This window comes from Epinephelus lanceolatus, chromosome 12 (genome assembly GCF_041903045.1).
Source record: "Epinephelus lanceolatus isolate andai-2023 chromosome 12, ASM4190304v1, whole genome shotgun sequence".
Taxonomy (NCBI): Eukaryota; Metazoa; Chordata; class Actinopteri; order Perciformes; family Serranidae; genus Epinephelus; species Epinephelus lanceolatus.
This window is the reverse complement of record NC_135745.1, coordinates 21,222,563-21,245,575: the sequence shown is the minus strand read 5'-3', so window position 1 is coordinate 21,245,575 and position 23,013 is coordinate 21,222,563. Positions and strand designations below refer to the sequence as shown.

At 41.3% G+C, this 23,013-nt stretch overlaps 1 protein-coding gene across 3 annotated transcripts in view; it reads left to right on the top strand.

The window, feature by feature from the left end:
• Positions 1–22,650, top strand: part of myom1a (myomesin 1a (skelemin)) — a 36,198-nt gene extending 13,548 nt beyond the window's left edge. For 2 of the 3 annotated variants that reach the window (XM_033650638.2, XM_033650640.2), the window contains 27 exons: positions 391–590; positions 673–729; positions 998–1,122; positions 1,392–1,575; positions 3,147–3,321; positions 3,676–3,797; positions 8,079–8,275; positions 8,494–8,620; positions 9,943–10,127; positions 10,295–10,409; positions 10,668–10,824; positions 10,966–11,072; positions 12,272–12,316; positions 12,529–12,665; positions 13,971–14,115; positions 14,322–14,381; positions 14,459–14,526; positions 14,612–14,737; positions 16,781–16,864; positions 17,128–17,215; positions 17,320–17,358; positions 17,563–17,668; positions 19,662–19,825; positions 19,947–19,983; positions 20,231–20,253; positions 22,070–22,125; positions 22,292–22,650. In XM_033650638.2, the coding sequence (XP_033506529.1) occupies positions 391–590; positions 673–729; positions 998–1,122; positions 1,392–1,575; positions 3,147–3,321; positions 3,676–3,797; positions 8,079–8,275; positions 8,494–8,620; positions 9,943–10,127; positions 10,295–10,409; positions 10,668–10,824; positions 10,966–11,072; positions 12,272–12,316; positions 12,529–12,665; positions 13,971–14,115; positions 14,322–14,381; positions 14,459–14,526; positions 14,612–14,737; positions 16,781–16,864; positions 17,128–17,215; positions 17,320–17,358; positions 17,563–17,668; positions 19,662–19,825; positions 19,947–19,983; positions 20,231–20,253; positions 22,070–22,125; positions 22,292–22,558 (3,196 nt within the window). In that variant the 3' untranslated portion in view covers positions 22,559–22,650. The remainder of the gene's footprint in view (positions 1–390; positions 591–672; positions 730–997; positions 1,123–1,391; positions 1,576–3,146; positions 3,322–3,675; positions 3,798–8,078; positions 8,276–8,493; positions 8,621–9,942; positions 10,128–10,294; positions 10,410–10,667; positions 10,825–10,965; positions 11,073–12,271; positions 12,317–12,528; positions 12,666–13,970; positions 14,116–14,321; positions 14,382–14,458; positions 14,527–14,611; positions 14,738–16,780; positions 16,865–17,127; positions 17,216–17,319; positions 17,359–17,562; positions 17,669–19,661; positions 19,826–19,946; positions 19,984–20,230; positions 20,254–22,069; positions 22,126–22,291) is intronic. The other variant, XM_033650639.2, reaches the window with a different exon arrangement.
• Positions 22,651–23,013: the final 363 nt, after the last annotated feature.

The following is a 23,013-nucleotide window of genomic DNA, read 5'->3' as shown; positions in this document are numbered from 1 at the left end:
CATAAGAGACAGTTTCCCAAACAGGCAATGGGAGCAGGCAGCCAACGAGCCTACTGGCACGCCCAGCATGTGTCCAGTGCCGGGAAGCAACGCGACCCCTCATGTCGAAAACACCCCTGTGAACATGTACCTTTTAGACCAAACAAAAAAACATGTATGAATTTTGAAAATAGGTGTACTTCCCTTTTAACTAATCCTGCAAACTTGTGACACTAGCCTAAATTCCTCTTATATTACCACCAAACTGCCATCTTGACAAATAAACGTCACCTTCCAGATGACTCCCACATACACCTCTACCTGTCCACTGTAGCTGTCAGTCAGTCCCTGTGAATTGCAGTGTTGCATGTGGTGTTAATCCATCTAATATATTTGTGTTTTTCTGTGCAGGTGTGAGGTTGGCACTCACCACTGGGCTCAGTGCAATGACGTCCCAATCAAGTATGCCCGCTTCCCCGTCACAGGACTGGTGGAGGGGCGTTCTTACATCTTTAGGGTGCGGGCCTTGAACAAGGCAGGAGTCAGCCGTCCATCCCGTGTCTCTGATGCCGTGGTTGCTATGGATCCGTCTGACAGAGCCCGACTCAGAGGTGAGAGGCACACCTGCTGACGCACTGCAACAAAGCCAACAACTGCACTGTTTTCATGTATTTCTTATATTTTCCCCAACAGCTGGCCCCTCAGCTCCTTGGACTGGGATGATTAAGTTTACAGAGGAAGATCCCACTGGTATGACAGCTTCAAACTCTTATATTGATGGTAGAAGGAAAGAAATACATTAAAGGGGACTATTTTGCTCATTTTCAGGTTCCTACTTACTATTTGATCGTGGGTTTTGTATGAAAATATGATTATATCCCTTGAACTATAGAAAATAGTATTGTCTTGGTGTCAGCATTGACATTTTTTACATTTTAACCAGCCTAAAGGACGTGAGTACACATCACCTAGTTGAAGTGACTTCCTTCATATCAGTGCTTTCCTCTTGCCTCCTCAGTGGGTGTTGTCCCTGGAGAACCCTCTGATGTTGTGGTTACCGAGGCAACCAAGAGCTACGTGGTGCTTGCGTGGAAGCCTCCAATCCAGAGAGGTCATGAAGGAGTCATGTATTACATTGAGAAGGTGAGGAGAAACGGTAAACACATGATATCAGTGATGAGGAGTTGACACTTCAAAGCACGCATCGCCTTATTTTAAGCCACAGGATAAATATCTTGAGAACAGCTGCTTTAAGAAGCCCCTTGATCATAGTACTACTGATATGTGATGACTATTATGTGGAAGCTTGAGCCCCCTTTTATCTTTCCTTTTATATACTGCACAGTGCTTTCTGCAGCTATACTGACACTCATTAAATTAAACTATCACTGTCTCTCTGTCGACCACCACAGTGTATTTCAGGGACCGACACCTGGCAGAGGGTGAACACTGGCATGCCAGTCAAGTCTCCCCGCTTTGCCCTGTTTGACCTGGCAGAGGGTAGATCCTACAGCTTCCGTGTGCGCTGCTGCAACTCCGCCGGTGTGGGCGAGGCCTCTGTGTCCACAGAGGAGATCACGGTTGGAGATAAACTGGGTGAGCCGACAGGACCTGCATTTATATTGTGTATAGGTGTTTTCCTTTTTTTATCCTAAACCTTTATTTAATCAGGAAAGTCCCACTGAGATTGAGAATTTGTTTGTTAAGGGAGATGTGGCCAAGACAGGCAGCAGCATCAATAAAAACAGTTACAGATAAAAAACACAAAAAGGAAGGGGGGAAAAGAGGAACTAAAAATCAAGCACAGGGAACTGGCATTTCAAAAGAAAGGTTTAAAGGAGCTCATTTTGAACCAAGGGATCTGCCTGTAATGCTTTGATTTTGCCACTTCACTGCATAATAAAGACACATATGTAGTATGGGACCAGTCCAAGAGCTGCCTTATACATAAAGGTGTCCTTTCCCATAGTCAGTACACTAGAGCCATATTCACATACTACCAGCTAAATTTTGAACAATGTTCAAGCGCTGAGATGGGTGATGTTTTGTTGAGGCGAGGCATTGAATTGCGCTGGAAAAGGGTTTGAAATTAGCGCATCCACATAGGTGTCATTTCCATCATTGCCAATCAGAGATGGTAAATACCCATAACCACTGCAGGGTCATTTGACCCGGAGGTAAATGCTGGTTGTAGCCTTTCCCTTTAAATACAAAAAACAGATGTTAGTGGGTGTTAGAGGGTTTTTTGTCCAGTGGGAAAGGGACAGAACTCACATGGTCAGTCAGAGCTTTACAGTCGGTTATATGGTAAGTTGAGTCAAACATATGAAGACACTAGGCAGAGGTATGCTCACACAGAAGATCACCATAATCCAATACAGGTAAAAAAGTGGTGGTAACAAGTCGCTTTTTTACATCGAAAGAAAAACACAACTTATTTCAAAAATAGAAACCCAGTTTATCCTCAGCTTTTTCACCAGGTACTGCACATGTGACTTAAAAGTGAGGGGGTCATCAATCAAAATACCCAGATTTTAATAAGACTTAACTACCTCTGTTTCACCTCCCTCAAGAGTGACCACCTAAGGGATATGTTTTGGCGTATTCCTTGTGTTGGTTATGTTTGGTCTTATCTGCATTAGGAACAAGTTCCAGTTGAAGTAGATTACTTTGGACATAAAAGCACCTTGGCCTGCAAAAATGTTGATGTACAGTTGTATATACCAGTGTTATCAGCATAAAAATGAAAAGTAGCATCTGACATAAAGTTCACTCAAAGTTCACACGGTCTGAACACTGGTCTCCTGGGGGAAAGTCCTGTGTTTTGTTACCTAACCACCACCACAACCTGCCTACTTAGAAGGCTGCTTCCTTCTTTACCTCCATCAGCATGTTGGTCTTGTGATCACAGCTCTCCCAAATAAGTGGATTATACAAGAATTTCTGGCTCACAATTACATGTGATATGTACAATTTTTGATGCACAACTTTTCATAGGAAAACATACGCACAGTGCATGAGAACAGCCTGAATTAGTTTCGAGACTGCTGGTCCTTTTTGTAGTATATTCTGTCTGATCCCAATCCATTATGTCACCTCTTTGCTCACTGTTAGTCTTACTTCCTGTCTTTACCTCCATTGTTTCATACAAACCTCTTTCTTTACAGACCTGCCCTCCGCTCCGGGCAATCCAGTGGCCACCAGGAACACCGACACCTCAGTGGTGGTCCACTGGAGTGCCTCTAAGGAAGTCAGACACCTGGCTGGCTACTATATTGAATATAGTGTGGTGGGCACCGAGGAGTGGATTCCTTGCAACAACAAACCTGTCAAGCAGACCAGGTAGGTACAGTTAAAGATAGCTCTGGTTTCATGAATTCAGAAGTCGTTCAGTGATTAAAAAGATGAAGTGATTGCAGAAGTACACTCCCATAATTTATTCATGGTTGTCATCAAAATGGAATTTTATACAACATTTATTGTTGCTGCTCTGGTGGCTGAAATATATAATGTTATTCTGACTCGCATTATCTTTTTTTTTTAATCACTAGTGGAAATGGGCTTCCATACTTAGCTAAGCTACTGTAGCTATCAATATTCAGAAGAACAAATTTTAAAGCTTTTGCTATTCTTACTCCTACTGTTGATGAAATTGAAGTGTAATGATAATGTATGACCCTTTACTCCTGTTTCCAGGTTTGTGTGCCACGGCCTGATCACCGGGACAAACTGCGTGTTCAGGGTCAAGGCAGTCAACGCTGCTGGATACAGCCAGAGCTCCCCCGTCTCTGATCCCGTGATTGTGCAGGCTGCCATCTGTGAGTGTCCTCACAACTCATCTCCATTATTCACTTTGCCTGTAGCGTCCAAGCCATACTTCCTTCTGCTCCATCCTCCCAGCTATTTTTAAACATTTATTTATCCAGGGCATGATCGCTGAGAATGTACGCTGGTATTTTTTACAGAATTCAACACATGCACACACATGACCTGCAGCCCTCCACTGAGATCCCTCTCACTCATCTTTGTTCATGAACCATGTTAACTTTGATCACTTTTTCCTTTTCCTAACCAAAAATCTGTTATTATTACTCTCACTTACTGCATGAATAGTTTCTAAGATTTTTTCTGATACAGTTGGCAACCAAAATATCTTCTTTTTCCTTTATAACTTGAGGTTCATGAATGCAAGTGGCATGTTTATACTGCCTGTTGACATATTTGCATGCCCCTGCCTGACATACTCATCTCTAACACTGGATTTCATCATTTTTGCCATTTCCCATTCCTTCATCTATTACTGACAAGATTAAATAACAAAGTAGATAATGTTTTACAATGCTTTTGCTGTTTTGCAGGTATTAATTTAAGTATAAATTTGTTTTTGCTTGCCAAGGTGAAAGCTAAAACATTGTGTTTTTAGAGAGCATGAACCTTATGAGATTCTCGCCTGGCTTTGGGAGATTTCGGTAGCGTGAAAGTTACCCTGCTTCTGGCCTTGAGTGTAAGTACTTTATATATTACAATGACCCTAAAAGTGTGTTGCTTGTTTGTTTAAAGCATGTAGCATGTTTAAATTTAGCACTTGTAAGCTGTGATAGCTTAACACCAATGACAACTAAGATCTATGTTATATTTGCCTAATGCCAGGCCATCTGTATGAGGTTATGTTTTCAAATTACCATTATTAAATGTATAGCTACTGTGCAGGCATTGTTGGTTACTGTTTGTAAATGTTAAATGTTTAAACTTGGCCCCTCCTCCCAACTCTCCTATGTACACTGCAAGTTTCTGTACTATTGTGGAAACATTACATTTATCGCAGGCACATACCTGTCCAACAGAAAACAGTCCAACTTGCCATTGCTCGTCATCCTTTCCTTCAGTGCTCTCCAGCGAAAGTGTTGTGTCCACCTTCCCTCGAAGCGTGCTGCTTATGGTCTGGCACCTTGGGTCCTTTTCATTTTGCTACCGTGTCTCCTCGCCTCTCTCACTCATGTCTCTTCCTCGTATCGCAGTTCCTTGTAGCGAGGATATGAGAGAGAAATGCAAGGAAGAGATGAAAGGATGGAGTAGGTGAAGCTGCCAATAAGAAATCCTTGATTCCATAGCGTCAGTCTTAGGCCGGGAGCTAGGTCCAGCCCTCATGATGTTTTCTGCTACCTTTTGTCATTATTATTTCCTGTTTGCCTCTATGTACAGTACAGGCCAAAAGTTTGAACACACCTTCTCATTCAATGCGTTTTCTTTATTTTCATGACTATTTACATTGTAGATTCTCACTGAAGGCATCAAAACTATGAATGAACACATGTGGAGTTATGTACTTAACAAAAAAAGGTGAAATAACTGAAAACATGTTTTATATTCTAGTTTCTTCAAAATAGCCACCCTTTGCTCTGATTACTGCTTTGCACACTCTTGGCATTCTCTCGATGAGCTTCAAGAGGTCGTCACCTGAAATGGTTTTCCAACAGTCTTGAAGGAGTTCCCAGAGGTGTTTAGCACTTGTTGGCCCCTTTGCCTTCACTCTGCGGTCCAGCTCACCCCAAACCATCTCGATTGGGTTCAGGTCCGGTGACTGTGGAGGCCAGGTCATCTGCCGCAACACTCCATCACTCTCCTTCTTGGTCAAATAGCCCTTACACAGCCTGGAGGTGTGTTTGGGGTCATTGTCCTGTTGAAAAATAAATGATCGTCCAACTAAACGCAAACCGGATGGGATGGCATGTCGCTGCAGGATGCTGTGGTAGCCATGCTGGTTCAGTGTGCCTTCAATTTTGAATAAATCCCCAACAGTGTCACCAGCAAAACACCCCCACACCATCACACCTCCTCCTCCATGCTTCACAGTGGGAACCAGGCATGTGGAATCCATCCGTTCACCTTTTCTGCGTCTCACAAAGACACGGCAGTTGGAACCAAAGATCTCAAATTTGGACTCATCAGACCAAAGCACAGATTTCCACTGGTCTAATGTCCATTCCTTGTGCTTCTTGGCCCAAACAAATCTCTTCTGCTTGTTGCCTCTCCTTAGCAGTGGTTTCCTAGCAGCTATTTGACCATGAAGGCCTGATTGGCGCAGTCTCCTCTTAACAGTTGTTCTAGAGATGGGTCTGCTGCTAGAACTCCGTGTGGCATTCATCTGGTCTCTGATCTGAGCTGCTGTTAACTTGCGATTTCTGAGGCTGGTGACTCGGATGAACTTATCCTCAGAAGCAGAGGTGACTCTTGGTCTTCCTTTCCTGGGTCGGTCCTCATGTGTGCCAGTTTCGTTGTAGCGCTTGATGGTTTTTGCGACTCCACTTGGGGACACATTTAAAGTTTTTGCAATTTTCCGGACTGACTGACCTTCATTTCTTAAAGTAATGATGGCCACTCGTTTTTCTTTAGTTAGCTTATTGGTTCTTGCCATAATATGAATTTTAACAGTTGTCCAATAGGGCTGTTGGCTGTGTATTAACCTGACTTCTGCACAACACAACTGATGGTCCCAACCCCATTGATAAAGCAAGAAATTCCACTAATTAACCCTGATAAGGCACACCTGTGAAGTGGAAACCATTTCAGGTGACTACCTCTTGAAGCTCATTGAGAGAATGCCAAGAGTGTGCAAAGCAGTAATCAGAGCAAAGGGTGGCTATTTTGAAGAAACTAGAATATAAAACATGTTTTCAGTTATTTCACCTTTTTTTGTTAAGTACATAACTCCACATGTGTTCATTCATAGTTTTGATGCCTTCAGTGAGAATCTACAATGTAAATAGTCATGAAAATAAAGAAAACGCATTGAATGAGAAGGTGTGTCCAAACTTTTGGCCTGTACTGTACCTTGGGCCATCATAAGTTGATAACGAGCACCCCCAACTCGGGGCCATTTTGTCTCAGGGGACCCAAAACTCCTTTTTTGTGACGTTTCTGGTGAAATGATATAAATGCGAATATTATTTTCTAAATGCTGTGAGGCATTCTGTACATCTCTAACATGAAACCTTGGGGAACTCAATACTTCTGGGTTCACATTGCCGGAAAGTGGATTGCCTGGGAGGCTAGGTTTGTCTGATTTGAGGTATAGTGACACATTTAGGCCAAAGCAAGTGTAATTTTCAAGATCAACTTGGGCTCAAATTGAAGCTTATCAACTTGGAAAGTTTTCTATGTACAAGTGAAGCAGTGATGAAAAATATTCATTTTTGAACGGTCAGTAATTTTTTGGGGGGATATTGTGTGTTATATTTTGAAAAAGAATATCAGAAAGCCCCAGAATCTTATTTTTCTTCCTTCCCCTTTGTGTCAGGATACTCCTTGCCAAATTTGATACTTGTATGACTGTTAATGCCATCGTAGTGCCCTAATATTTGCATTTACATCATTTCGCCAGAAACATGTCCCAAAAAGGGGATTTCAGGCCCTCTGAGACCAAACGGCCCCGAGTTAGGGGTGCTTGTCATCAATTACAATAGTCCAAGGCATAGGCTAACAGGAAATAATACTGAAAAAAAAGTGTAGCAGAAAACGTCACGAGGGCTGGATCTTAAGCAAAGTCAGTAACTGTGCCACATGGAGGTGTGGCATTTACACGTCACGCCACTTGATAAAAGACTACATAATATGCACCTGTGTTTCCTCACTCCAACCTCCCCCATGTGCCTCCTCTCTGATGGCAGAGGGGGAAAGATTTCTGTGTCATAGGAGGAGAGAGGATGCAACTAACCATAAGTCAGCATAATGAAAAGCACCCCTGGTCGCTACCTTTTTATAAAGTCCCAACCTCACTTACACACTGTTATTGGCTTGAGGCTACACGGCCAGAAACATCCCAAACACAGCAAAATAAGAGGAAAATAAGAAAATACAGGCACAGGACAGGCTCTCTACAGATAAATAGACCACCACAAACCTCTCGTGGTTCATAAGTGATGACTGAGGGGATTACTTTTGTACGAGTCTGTACTTTTTTTTTTTTTTGTTAGAAAAATCCTGCGTAGTATGCCTTTTAAAGGAAATACAAACATATAGGATCTGAATATCTCAAAAGCATCCTCTTTAAGACACTTTTTCTTTTACAATAAAAGTTGACATCTTTACTTTCTCCGCAGCCGTCCCTGGAAAGCCCACTGGTGTGACCCTGGTGGAGGCTGTGAAGGACTACATGGTGCTGGCCTGGACTGAGCCTGCTAACAATGGAGGAGCTGATATCAGGGGATATTTTATAGACTACAGGACTGTGAAGGGGGGTGTTGTTGGGAAATGGCATGAAATGAACCACAAGGCATTGACTTCTACTTCCTATAAAGTAAGTCATTTTATTTCAAGCACCCATGGGTACATTTCTGATGAAATAGCTTTGGCTTTTTGTAAAGACAGCGGGCAGTTTGACCTTTAATGTCATGAAGCTCAAATGAGTTTGTCTGCTTGGTAATTACTACAATTGAACTGCTATATAATTTTATGTTTGTTGCCCTGAAACAGGGTTTTTAATCATTTCTCACTATCTGCATTTGTGTCTTTTAGGCTGAGAACCTGAAGGAGAACGTCTTCTACCAGTTCCAAGTGCGTGCTATAAACATGGCCGGTGTGAGTAAAGCCTCTCTGCCTAGTTCAACTCTGGAGTGCAAGGAGTGGACCATCACTGTGCCAGGTATGAAAGACACTGTGTTTACCAAAACAGAATAAAGGCAAAGAAATTGTGTTGGTAGATATTAGAGAGGAAACAATGAGCTGATTCATTGAGTAGGAGATCAAAAGAAAACTGATTGGCAGGTAGTGATGATCAGTTAATCATTACAGCTATTTTGTTAAGTAAAATAGCCGAACATTACCTGGTTCTAGCTTTTCAATTGTTAGATTGTTATTCTTTTCCTTGTCTTTTGTGATAGCAAACTGAATACTTTGGTCTTTGGACCATTGGTCAAACAAAACAAACATTTTGAAGACATAACCTTGGGCTTCATAGAATCTTGATATGTAATTTTATCCTTTAAAGGATATTTTATATACCAAATGATTAATCCAGAGAATAATCATTTAATTAATCAATGATTAACATTTAGACTAGGCATTCTCAACCAGGTCCGCGTACTATTGGACATCCGTGGATCTCTGGTTGAAAGCCACTGGTTTCAGGGGCTCCCAAGAAAAATTAGGAATAGTTTATTTTCACTGTTTGATTAAGAAGTAAGTCAAATGTAAGAAAGATTTACAAGACTGACTACTCTGATCAAAGGTTTCACCTTCTCCACAGTTATCACCTCAATTGTAGCTGCATCTGACGACCACAGTCTTTTAAAGCGCAGGTCCCTGAAGCGAAGTCTTATCAGATGGGGTGTGTTAACTAATATGTATCGGTTTAGGGGTCCTTGACATGAGAACGGTCAAGAACTGCTGATTTAAACAATAGTCAGCTAGCTCAATTTATTACACAGCTTTACTGCATACTTGATTCTGATTGCATCACACCTGGTCTGTTATTTCTGAATAATTCTTAATAAGAGACACTCAGCTGAAGCAATAAAATAATTTTTAAATCAATAACATCATTTTTAAGTCAATATTTTGTATCAAAATATGAATTTCTTTAGTAAGTAGACGTGTAGTAAGTAAAAAACATGTACAACAAGGGGGTCCTTGCAAAAATAAAGCCCTTTAGAGTGATTTAAATCCCTTTGTGAATCACCCTGTCGTTTATTTGGCAGTGGGCCTGTTGCATGAAAGACACGTTGACTTGTCACAGTAGGAAAAGCACAGGAGTAAAGAAATTAATAATGGCTAAATTCCATTTTGCTGCTTTGATATCAGGTTTCTGATGTCATGAATGCTGGCTCACTGTCACTCTCACTGAAGCACCTGAATAAAACAAAGCCATCATTAGTGTTGCTGTTGCAGATCTTTTTCAAATTAATCTTCCTTTTTGTTTTGACGAGTTACAGTTTGTGTGAGAGTTATCTTTGTTTATGCCCCAAGGTCCTCCTGTTGGTCTGCATGTGCTGGAGGTCCGTGACACCTCCGCCGTGATCCTGTGGGAGCCACCTGTATTCAGTGGCCGCACTCCTGTCAACGGCTACTACCTGGACCTCAAGGAGGCCTCTGCCGGAGACGCAGGCTGGAAGGCTGCTCATGAGAAGGTCAACAGGATGAAATACATGAAGGTAAGAAAGGCTGGATCGTTTTGAAGCGTAGTTATTCTGTAACTGATATCTGACGGTCAAGCCGGAGCTGGAACAGCATGTCCTTCCCGCATGTTTCTTCACATGATATAATGACGGCAGAGTTCTCCTAACTAGCTCTCCCCTCGACTTCTTGTGTGGTGATTCAGGTGACGGGGCTGAAGGCTGGTACATCCTACGTCTTCCGTGTTCGTGCACAAAATCTTGCTGGAGTTGGAAAGGCCTCAGCAGCCCTAGGTCCAATCCTGGCCCAGACTCGCCCTGGTGAGTGTGATTGTTATGTAACTCACACATTCAGTTGCATGGTGTTCCTACGCAGGTCTCCAAAGTCTGGAAAGTAGTGAAAATGGCTATTTCTCTGTACTGATGTATGACTTTACTTTTTATATCTCTCTAAAATAACTGTCATGTCTTATATTTAATTATTTGCTACTGTAATGACTGTAATTGTGAGTGTAACAGCTAAAATCTTTAATGCTAGTGATGCACACACACTGTAACCACTTAATGTCCTTTCCTCAGGCACCAAAGATATTTATGTGGATATCGATGATGATGGCGTGATCTCTATGATCTTTGAATGCTCTGAGATGAAGGAGGGCTCTGAGTTTATTTGGTCCAAGAACTACCAGGCTATCACAGACACCTCTCGTCTGACTATTATCAATGAAGGTGGCAAGTAAGTATCCCGTATGTGCACATGTTTCATGCAACGTCCAGGGACCATATCGACTTTTGTTCTTGCTGCAGGCACGTGTGCAAATGCAAAGTCCCTCCTCTTTCCTCATACCCTGTCATACCCACGTGTCCTCATCTCTAGGTCCAGAGCTATCTTCAACAGCCCCTCTCTGGAGGATCTGGGCACCTTCTCCTGTGTGGTTACCAACACTGACGGCATCTCCTCCAGCTACACGCTCACCGAGGAAGGTGAGTCAGCCCACAGACAGTCTTGGCATCTCTGCTCCTGTGCGTCGGAAACTTGATTCACTTGTTATTTGTTTGGGTGACGTCGGTGCGAAAGGTGTGAGGAGGGCTCGAAGGACTGTGTATACACCCCGCTCTGTTATCCCATTTCAACAGCTGCATCAAACTGACCTCTGTTACACTCTGGTGTATGTATGTGTGTGTTTGTCTGGAAAGATGTTTCAAAGTATTTTGTGTGTGTCTGTCAAGGTTGTACTTGACTTGAGTAATTTTGTCAGTGTTAAAGGGTGACTAACCTGGACCCCTTTTTCCCATGGTATTGTGTCTAAGTGACTAATGGGAACAACAATTTCTGACATTGGTCCAGGGCATACGGGCTGCAATGTAACTGCTCTTAGCAGCTGCGCACAATTATTGTACGTTCACTAGAAGTGCTTGTCTTTGCCATTAACAGGCTCAGATTATAATTGTGTCTGACAACATTATGGAAAGGATCCCTTCAAGGATAAATCTTATTGTGAAGTCTAAGATCCCTTTTGTTTGAGCAGAAACAGCCCGGAATTCGCTATAGCCAAATCCACCAGATTCCATTTAAATAAACAGTAATTTTAGCACATACAGAGCCAGCATATCTTCACATCTAACTGGGTGAATTAACCCATTAACCACTGGAACAATGGAAAGATGAACCAAGATGGGTTTTGTCAGTTTTATTTTGTTTCTGTTGACTTTCAGTGAAGTGTGTTTAAATACTGTAAACATACTGTTTATTTCTGGTTAAACAAAAAGGATCTTTCTCTTTAACACAAATATTTATCACTGTAGGGATCCTTTCAATAATGTTTGTCAGATGCTTATAAAAACAATCTGAGCCTGTCAGTGGCGAAAACAGTAACTTTCAGTGGATGTCAAATTACGATGCAAACATGCCCCGAGTGGTGAGATTGCAGCCTGTATCATGGCTGCCAGCTGCAGCTCTCTTACTGAATACAGGACCAGTTTCAGAAAATTATGTTCCCATTAGTCACTTAGACACAAAAACATGGGAAAACAGGGTCCACGTTGAAACTGGCCAAAGTTACCCTTTAATAATTTGCTTTTTTTAAACTGTCGGAGAGAAAAAAATCAGTAAGACTAGTAGTCGTTGGTGAAGGGTTTTGACATTCACTCATTTTGCTGCTGCTGTTGTTGTCTTTTGACAGGTCTCAAGCATCTTCTGGACCTCAGCCATGAACACAAGTTCCCTGGTGAATATCCGACCACATCACAGATACTGCTCGCTCATGAAGACCAAGTACAGATACTTTTTTAGATGTAGTATGGGAATTAGAATAACCATCACTTTACTCAGCGTAGACTCTCTAGAAACACAGGTTGTCCTGTAAATTGCAATACGTAGCCATATTGATTAATGTATAGTGGGCACTACAACAGCTTTCAATAATGTGGCTCTCTCCAGTTATTCCCTTCAAGAATGAAATGGCCATGGAGTTGCTTGAGAAGGGTCGCGTGCGATTCTGGACTCAGGTGGAGAAATGCACCTCCGCCTGCAAAGTGGAGTATGTCTTTAATGATGCCATCATTACTCATGGACAGGTAGGAGTCATGACTTCTTGTCATGTGTTTTTTAAATTTCATTTAAGTTTTATTAAACCAGGAAAAGCCTCACTGAGATTAAAGACCTCCTTACAAGAATGTCGGGGCCAAGACAGGGAGCAGCGCATTGAATAAAGTTTCAAACATACAGTATGTAACAGTTACAGCCAATCAAAATTTCAGGTCAGTGAGAGGATACCAAACACAAGACTAAGGGCATCGTTTCCTGGTTCACATCGGGGCAAATAGCTCAGTCAGAGCATCTAATGCCTGATGTACTTTCCTTCAACTCCTTGAATCTATTTTTGAAAACAATTTTATAGACCGAATCCCCTGCACTGGTGATACTCAACTATCTGTCCCATGATAGGATGCCAACCATGGCATGATGGTTTATTAATTGGCCCCTGGCAGAGTTGTAAACTAAATTATTTTTATTATTATAACTATTATAATTATTATTAACTAAATATTATCAAAGTATGGCCGAGTACAACATCCAAATCACAGGAGCTGTAACTTTTTGATAAAGGTAAAATGTGTCACTGTATACCTTATATAAATGAAGCACTGTGGTGCTACAGAAATGCCCTGGCCTATAAATCATATTCCAGATGTAAGAGAACATTCTTGTTTTGTACAGACCCCAGCTAAAATCAGCATCGCAGTCATCATTTTTATTTTTTATAAATGCAAAAATCAGCATTACCACTAAAATCGTGACTCACAATCTCTGTATCTGTCCAAATAATTGTCCAAAGATTTCATTTTTGCATAATGTGCCAAAAAAAGTCCTTGGCCTCTCCACTTTTTATAAAATTGGCCCCGGGGCAAAGCAAGTTCAGTATCCCTGCCCTAAACCCAAATCAGTTTGCAACAAATTCCAAGCTGCATGAGCAGCATACCTAATCGCCCTTTTAACTACTTTAAGACAAACATTGAGGACAGATAGCAAGAGTTAGTCTTGCAAATATGTCACAGGGGGGATACGGTAGCTTCCAGCAATTTTCAGATGGATAAATTTACATAGATATGAGGGAAGCAAGTTAAAAATTGCCTTATAATTAAGGCCATGCCAGTGATTAAGTGTAGAGATGGACAATGCAGGCCAACCAAAACCTAGCACACAGGGAGCAATGGTGAGTGAGGGCCTGTAGACTTGTAATGAACCTCCATACAGAATCTAAGCAATGAAGGCATTTAGAAGATGCATGCATATATACAACATCAGCACCACTTCTACTTTGGATTATCTTCCAAAAACTGATCTTGTCAGGGGGGCTTTATGTATATTTTTGCTTCCAGAAATACACAATGAACTTCAACCAATCCACCGGCATCATTGAAATGTTCATGGACTCTCTGGAGGTCACTGATGAGGGAACGTTCACCTTTAACCTGGTGGATGGCAAGGCTAAGGGTACAACCAGTCTGGTGCTCATTGGAGATGGTAAGACCTCGAATGAAGTTTTCACTTCCATACTGATGTGCAGACTAATAAATTACTTTTGAAGGCTAAACTCTTGAAGCCACGTGTGCTGGGTGTGTTGCATTTGCTGCAGTTAAAGTGCGCATCCATTGAGGGGCAGCAGAAGACTACCTTTCTTTACTCTCATGTCTGTGAGCTGATTTTCTGATGCACTTTTTCCTCTCCAGAGTTCAGGGAGCTTCAGAAGAAATCTGAATTTGAGAGGGCAGAATGGGTCAGGAAACAAGGTCAGTGATCTTACTTTTTCATTACATAAGTTCACACAAGTATGTTTCAATTGCCTTTTTTTAATGACTATCCACAGGTCCTCACTTTGTCGAGTACCTCAGCTTTGTTGTTACTCAAGAGTGTGATGTGCTGTTGAAATGCAAGGTGAGAAAAGGACTGAAAAATGTTTATTGCTGTTTTGCTGCTAGGTGACCCAACTTAATCCCATCTCTTTTCTTTCCCTCCACAGATAGGAAATGTCAAACCAGAGACTGAGATCACCTGGTCTAAGGACAGCATTGAGATTGCAGAGAGTGATGATGCTGCTAAGAAAATTGAGAGGAAGGACGGCGAGCTGACCTTTAATATTGGAAAGGTCAGCCCATTAGACAGAGGCTGTACATTGTGAGGAGTTGTGAGCTTGATGTATGAGCAAAGAGCTAAAAGCGATGCTTCTGATGCAGCCATGCTTCCGTCGTAGACCTAGACAAGATGCTACGCTGCCAACCATCCCTCTCTGACACACAGAATCATAAATGATGGAACACTTTTAAAAATATTCACGTCCTATTCAGTCCTGCTGGAGTGCTGCTGGAGTCAGCAGCACGTCAGCATGTCGCACTTGGGAATCAGAATAGACATATTGGGTACATCTGAATCTCTATTTTTGGAGCTTTTACTTTTGTTACTGTGGTATTGTATGTTTTGATATTATAGATTTATAGATTGTGCTCTTCAACATTTATGCCCATATAGCACAATTACAGTTTATGGTTTATCTGTGTGATACACTTCATTTCTAACAATGTTTTCAATTTAACTCCACTGGCCAATTTACTCCTACATTTTAAAACTGGAAAGCTGAATTTTTAGGATATTAAAGGGAGACTTCACTCCCCCAGATAACCATTTGTTTATCAGTTACTTACTCCGTGTTATGTTAAAAAAATTCCATATGCCTCCACTGTAAAGAATCCAGTAATGGAGAAAATGTGTAATGAATTGGGGTCATAGGGGTCCACTTTTAACCACAGCAAATCTATGTCAAAACATCCATTTACAAACTTTGACACAACTATAATTTATCCAGTTGTATGCTCAGTGCTTCCCAAACACATGCATTTTTGCTAAAACCTTACTATTTAAAACACCTCAGCATTAACAGCACAACTTGTAAGACTGTTTGCGCTGACATGTGTTCAATAGTACAGTTTTAGCAAAATGCATTTGTTTGTCTGAGTATATGACTGAATGAGACTTGCATTATACTACACATGAAAATAGTTTTGCTGCTGTTTAATGCAGATCCATTTTCCTTAGCTCATCTAGATTTTCTCCATTTTGAATTCTTTGTTCACTGTGGAGGCATAAGAGAACAATTTTTTTTATAAATTCAACCTAACACAGGATTGAATTAATATACATGTGGCGCCATATTCACAAAGGTTCTTCGTACAGAGAGTTGCTCCTAGTGACGAAATTCTAAGAAAATTCTTAGAATTGTGACGTTTTCGTAGAATTTCCCAATAAAGTTAAGGCTAGATCTTTGTAAAGATACAAGTTATTCACAGACCTTAAAAGAGCTTCTAAGGTGAAAAACTGTTAGTAGGCAGGAGGGGTTTTAAGAGGCGTAGAGTTTCTTAAACAGAGTAGAAAATGGTGGAAACACAAAAAGGTCAGAGAAATATTCTCCAAATGCTGCTGCTGATGTAATCCTACAGATTAGATCGTGCAGGGATAATATGTGTGGTTGATGTCATTAGGGAAAGACACACATTTCCAATCTATCGTTTAACACCAGAAATCAATCAATCACAACCTAAGATATTTGGAAAACTGGAGAAATGCAACAGTGCAGCAGTGATGACTTGTGTCTGTCTCAACCTTCCATCAGCAGTGGACAACACTTTCACAGTTAGCAGTTTATTTCATTCCCACTGGGTGTCTACACCTTGTGGGCTCACAAAAGGGTGTGTCTGTGACAACCAATCACATCTGTTAAAAGAATGCATTATACCTACCAACAGAGTCAACCACACTGCCTCACTAAGGTCAAAGTTTCTGTCCCTTCCTTGCTCAGAGTTGCTCTGAGAACTTTCCTAAATCATTCCTAAACTAGGACTCCTTACTAAAAGTTTTTAGGCTAAGTTAGGAGCTCTCTGAGAGTGTTCTCAGAATGTTTGTGAATATGGCCTGTGGTCATTTGAGGGTGAAGTATCCCTTTAATGTGGTATGTCAGTCAGTGTCTGTGCCAGTGAAGTTATATTGATGTTTCAAGGTACCTGTACACTGAAACTGTATATCCATTACTCCTAAAGAGAGGATTGGTGTCATTGCATGAGCTCAGGAGAGGCGGCCTGTCTATCGCCACTCCTGTTAGTCGCACTTGCATTAACTGGCTTATCTGTCTAATTCACAGTGGGTTATTAAGCAGGAGAAACCGAATGAAAAAGAAAGAAAAAAGCCAACTGCCGTGGATGACCCTCCGCCGCCAAGACCCAAAGTCTGGACATTATCTTTGCTGCCATAAATTCATGCCTATCATTTCCCCATGTGTCCTCCTCATCTTACCTTTTTCATGTTTTCCTTTTAATGCTTGCACAGCAGGAGAAAGGCTTGCCTTTTCTGCTTATAGTTAGTCTCTGTCTGGCTGTTCTGCTGTCTGTTGTCTGTCCCAAGAATTATTCTGTATTCCCCCCTGTTTGATTTAGAAGGGTAAATCTCCTGGCTCAAGGATACTAAACATACTTTTACTTCAAACTCTAGATTTCCAAGTCGGATATAGGTGTTTACGATGTCTACCTGACTGATGACAGAGGCAGAGACAAGAGCACCTTCAATCTGACGGATGCAGGTAAAGTCATGAATCTGTGAGTGAAAAAGGTAAAATCTGTGCTGTCAGCCTCACAAATAAAAAAAAAGCGATTAATTGCTGTTCTGAATCCTTTTATTTCCCAGGATACCAGGCTGTAATGAATGAGCTGTTCAGGGTTATTGGTGAGTCATTAAACTTCACACCAAGCAGCAATGAAGCACCACACTAAAGAAAATCACATTAAGAAGCAGAATGTGCAGTATTTTTCCACTCCATGAATTATTAACAGCTAAAGACTGACATTTTATGCAGTTTTATGTACGATAAATCCATATTGTTGTCATGGGAAGTAGATATACGCCTGCTTTTTATTGTTTTCCCTACAGCCAACTCCTCCTCTGAAATCAGTGTCAGGAGTACTGAACATGGCATCATCCTCTACTCCATGGTCACATATGGCCACGAGGATCTGCGTGTCGGTTGGCTCCACAAGTATGTAAAATCACCCTTATTCACTTATCATCCTTTTTTAAATCTCCTGTCTGCCATACACATGTGCACTTGTCATGAATATTCTGGTACAAACCAATACAAAGACAACCATCTTAAACTCTGTAGCTTAATGCAAATGCTGAATTTGTGTGTGGTGTCCATGATATGTATAGTAAAATATACCAGTATGTACACTATGTAAACTAATTTGTCCAGTATTATTAAATATTTGTTTTACTTTACTGTATTTGTTTCTTTATCAGGGACAGCACACATTAATATGATGTAAATCAAGGTTAATTTTCACCTGCTGTCTCTGGGTAGGTTGATGTCATACATTAAAACATGACACACATATAGTAGACTAAGCCACATCAAACCACATATGCAGTAGAGCAGGGGTTTTCAATGTTTTTCAGGCCAAGGACCCCTTCGCTGAATAAAAGACGGAGCAGGGACCCGCCACTACATACACTGATTTGCACTGGAGATAATTCTCTAAATATTTTTTGGTCTTCTCTTGCATTTACTTGTAGCTGCTAAGTCAGCAGCAGCTGTAGCATTGCTAGGTGCATCAGCCTCACACTCGCTGGTGGTATCTGAGGTGGCCAGTGTGTCAGAGTCTCTTGCACAAAAAATAACAGACTGATTTGTTGTAGCTCACAGGAATGTCTGTACACTTGGAATAATGATGGCGCTAATTGGCCAATATGTTTCAATAACATGTAACAGGTCGCTAACTATTTCACCTTGCTGTTGTGGTTAGGTGTGGTACAATGCCACGCAGGGGTTTAGTGTTGGCTAGCTCACATGATTGCACAAGGATTCATGGGTAACAGTTAGCCTATCATCAATGTCGTGTTGTTAAAATATTTTTTGGGGGGGCACCCTGTGGCGAGTGGGTGGAGAGGGTGTCCCATGCACAAAGGCTGTGCCCTTGCTGCAGCAGCCCCGCATGTCCTAAAAACATAATATAATATAGCCCCCAAAAAATAATCTTTGAAATATTTTTTTCAATAGATATCAAATTAAAAATAAATACATTTCAATAAATATACATTTCGATACCTTTGCTACTTGTATGTTTGATTTTAAGACACATTTTAATTTGGAAAAAGCACTTAAATTAAAACTTAAAATAGATTGTCAGACATTAATTCGGCAGCTCCCTTGCGGTAACTCTGAGGACCCCTAAATAGTCACAGACCCCCTGTTGAAGACCAGGGAGGATACAGCATGAATGAAAAGAAAACCTAGTGAAACCTATTACATAACCTGCACACACAACCACAAATAACAATCAGAACTTTACAACAGACAAAAGTAAACATCACAAAGGACTAACCAAACATATCCTTACAAGCAATTCCTAAGGACGCCTTAAGCACAAAATATATCACAAATACCATGTTGGCCAATTTGTCAGCTTTCTAGAAAAGGTAACAGGCTGTTAAGTCTCTCTCAAATCAATTGGTAGTGTTTTTTAGCCATTTGTTATTCCATGCTTGGAAAGAAAAGCCTTTTTGTCAGAGATGTTCAAATCTCACATGTATACGATCTCAATAAGCTTTAGGATGGTGCTTCACCTGTGTCCAATTAGCAAAGCTGTATGAAATATGAGGGTGAAGTGCTGCATCTATAAGTATTTTTTTCCGCTTTCATTGTGAAATAGCTTCGAAAACTAACATTGCAGTGTAAGAAAGTGTCTGAATTGGACTGTTTCGACTATAACTTACACTCTCAGCTCTCCCGCATAATCTCCTGATGAATTATATGAGAACAATCTACAGATGGGGACAAAATCTCACCAGCTGCACAGGTCACATGTGTCGGAGCTCTCATTTTGGTTTAATACTGTCTGAAACGATTGTGCTAATTATAACCGCCAGCTGCATTGACTGCTTTTCTGTCTAAATCTTGCTTTTCAGTGTACTTGCTACTTTCAGTAAACAGTTGCATTAATTGATCTTTGTGTTGCCCGTTCCTCCATTAGAGATGGGAAGATTGCCGCCTCAGAGAGAGTTAAGTCTGGACTCACAGGAGAGCAGATTTGGCTTAAGATCAATGAGCCCACGGAGAAGGACAAGGGCAAATACACCATGGACATCTTTGATGGCAAGGACGGTGTGAAGAGAGTCTTTGATCTGTCTGGCAAGGGTAAGTGAAACTTTAAAAGTCAAACAAAGGAGATACTTAAGATTTGTAAAGAAGTCCCATTAACTTTGGCTACTGTTTATGCAATTATTAATAATAATGTTTTGTTTTGTTCCTGGTGCAGCATGGGAAGAGGCATTTGAAGAATTCCAAAGGCTCAAGTAAGCAAACAAACTCATCTGACTCGATCCTTCTGTTGTGTGATTTTGATTTGAAGAGGATGTTTGCACAAATGCTATGTCATCACAAACTTAAAATAGACTCCATGTACTTTGTGAGACCTTTCAGAAGCACTCAAAATACATTTCCTGGAATTGTATAGCTCAGGACAAAAATGTTGGCAATCGCTCTGCCTGTGATACCATTTTAAGATGCTTCTGACAATGTCTGCCTTCCTTCCTTCTGTAGGGCGGCAGCAATCGCAGAGAGAAGTAAGTGGTTACTTATTCTTTTGTTTCTCCCATGAGACATCACTCTATGACATGATGTAACATTTTCCAGGACACAGAGGCTATTTTAGTTTTAACACAATCTTATACTTGGGTTCAGTAGAATTGAAGATGCATGAGTGTGTAGGTCATCATAATATCAAGATCTCATTCATTCGTGGAAAATGGTTTTCCAGGAGATTAAATGGCTATATTTCTTTAAAGTTAAAGTTAAGTTTAAAACATCGTGATATGTTTTATGAAGGATGGTTCACTCACCAGTTTGAAAGTCAGTGTTAAAGGGACAGTTCACCCCCAAATCAAAAATTCATATTTTTCCTCTTACATGCAGTGCTATTTGTAGATTTAGATTGTTTTGGTGTGAGTTGCAGAGTTGTGGTAGTTGATGAGATGGGTGCACAACAAGGAAGATGGGTAGGTTAGTAAGGAGGAAGTGGGTATACTCCTATATAGTCCAATGGTTTTTTGAGTGATAGAGGGATTAGAGCTTAGATTCTCTGCCCACCATTATCCTTGGGCTCAGACAGGTCGGGCTCCTCATAATAGACCTAGGCTATAAGTAGTTGGGTAAGTAGTGAGTTGTCGACGGTGACAATGTGTGTGTCGGTTTCGTCGAGTGTACCAAGTGCAGCACGATGCTGGTATATGACAGCAAAAAGACAGGGACCTCGACATTTAACAGGCACATGACGTAAGATTGCCATGGAAAGAAAGACGAGAGTCAGCCTTCAGTTTCGATTTTTTTCAATTTCACGTTCGTATCCTTAAAAAAAATGTCGGGTTTAAACTGGGCTCGGGCTAATGATTACAGTTAAAGGGACAGGCCAGGCCAGGCTGGGCCGGGCTCGGACAGAATATGCACGGGCTCGGGTGGGGTCGGGCTGTATTTTTTGGGCCCAATCTAAGCTCTAAGATGGCAATACTATGAACAACCAGAAAAAGAGGTGAGTATACCCCGTATGCCTGCGAATACCCTCCACTACATCACTCCGAGTGTTGGAGATATTAGCCATAGAGATGTCTGCCTTCTCTTGAGTATAATGGTACAAGATGGTACTCCACTTGTGGTGCTCAAAGTGCCAAAAAAATACATTTGAAAGACTCAGGAGCAATGTCTCTTTCCAGAAATCATGACCTGGTTACTCAAGATAATCCACAGACCTTGTTGTGAGCAGTTTAAGGTAGGAACTACTACTACCGAACTACACCTGCCAACTGTATCACTGCGCAGACGGAAGTGTGCATCTACTGCTAGCTCAAATAGCGCCACTGAGATAGCCAATGGTGTAGCTCAGCCAAGGAGGACACCACTGATAGATGCATCTTGTGCTGTCATGAGCACGAACCTCTTGGCCATGTTTAGATGCACACTTCCATCTGCATGGTGATATAGTTGGTGGGAGTTTGGTGGAAAGAAAATAGTTCCTAGATGCAGTTGCTCACACCAAGGTCTGTGGATTATCTTGAGTAACTGGGTCATGATTTCTGGAAAGAGGCATTGCCGTTGAGTTTTTCAAATGTACTTTTTTTGGCGATTTGAGCTCCACAATCTGAGTGCCATCTAGCTCCATTACATTAAAGAGGAGGGAGACATCTCTACAACTGATCTCTACACTCAGCAACTCACACCAAAACAATCTAGATTGATAAATAGCACCACAGGTAAGAGGGAAAATATGTATTTTTGATTTTGAGGTGAACTGTCCCTTTATGTTGTCACCAGTCAAATGGTCCACACAGGTTGACTGACTGATGGTTGACCTTTGCGTCTTGGCTGACTCTTGTATTTCTTGTTTAGATCGTGCTCGTGTTGTTGGAGGCTTGCCAGACGTGGTTGCTATCCAAGAGGGCAAGGTAAATAAATGACATACTCAGTGTGTTCATACACTGCATTAAACTCTGTCTCACCTTCCTCTGTCTTTGTCATTGTTTTATTCATTGCGTCTCTTTCCTCTGAACTTTTTCAATCCATATTCTTATGACACACATCAAACCTGTGCAATCCTCTTATTCTCTTTAGTCCCTGAACCTGACTGGCAATGTCTGGGGCGAGCCTACACCTGAGGTGAGCTGGACGAAGAATGACAAGGAGCTGGTATCTGACGAGCGCTACAAACTCAAGTTCGAGCACGGCAAGTTTGCCAGCATCACAATCGCCGCCGTCACCACGACTGACTCTGGCAAGTACGCCCTCCACGTCAAGAACAAGTATGGTGCAGAAGCTGGCGAGTTCACCGTCAGTGTCTACAACCCAGAGGATGAGGAGATGAAAGAGGAGAAGAAATGAAGTAGAAAAGATGAATGACTGGGCCATCTCCAAAGCATTTTACCCTGGCACATGCCGGTGCACCGAGCAGTTTGAATAAATGATTAATACAGCTGCTTCCTCCTGAGTCTTTAATGTGCTGGGCTAAAGAGCTTTGGGCATTGCTCGCTGAGGAAGCAAACAATGAATGTGATACAGAGAGGATAATTGTGTGCTTGTAGTTGCTTGACATGTCTTCTGTCCCTTCTGGCCACTTTCAGCAGTAAATGTTATGTTTAACCAGAGCTGCTATAAATCCTTGTTTCAATAATGAAGGCCAGCCAAAGCAAAACAATTTTCTTATACTAATACAGTATTACATTGGAAAACCTTTGACCTCTGACACCAAGTCATGCCTGAGGTTTACACTGTAACAAAAATAAAGGAAAAATAATATGTGAACTTCCTACCAGCCATTTGCTTTGTGTTGTCAGACA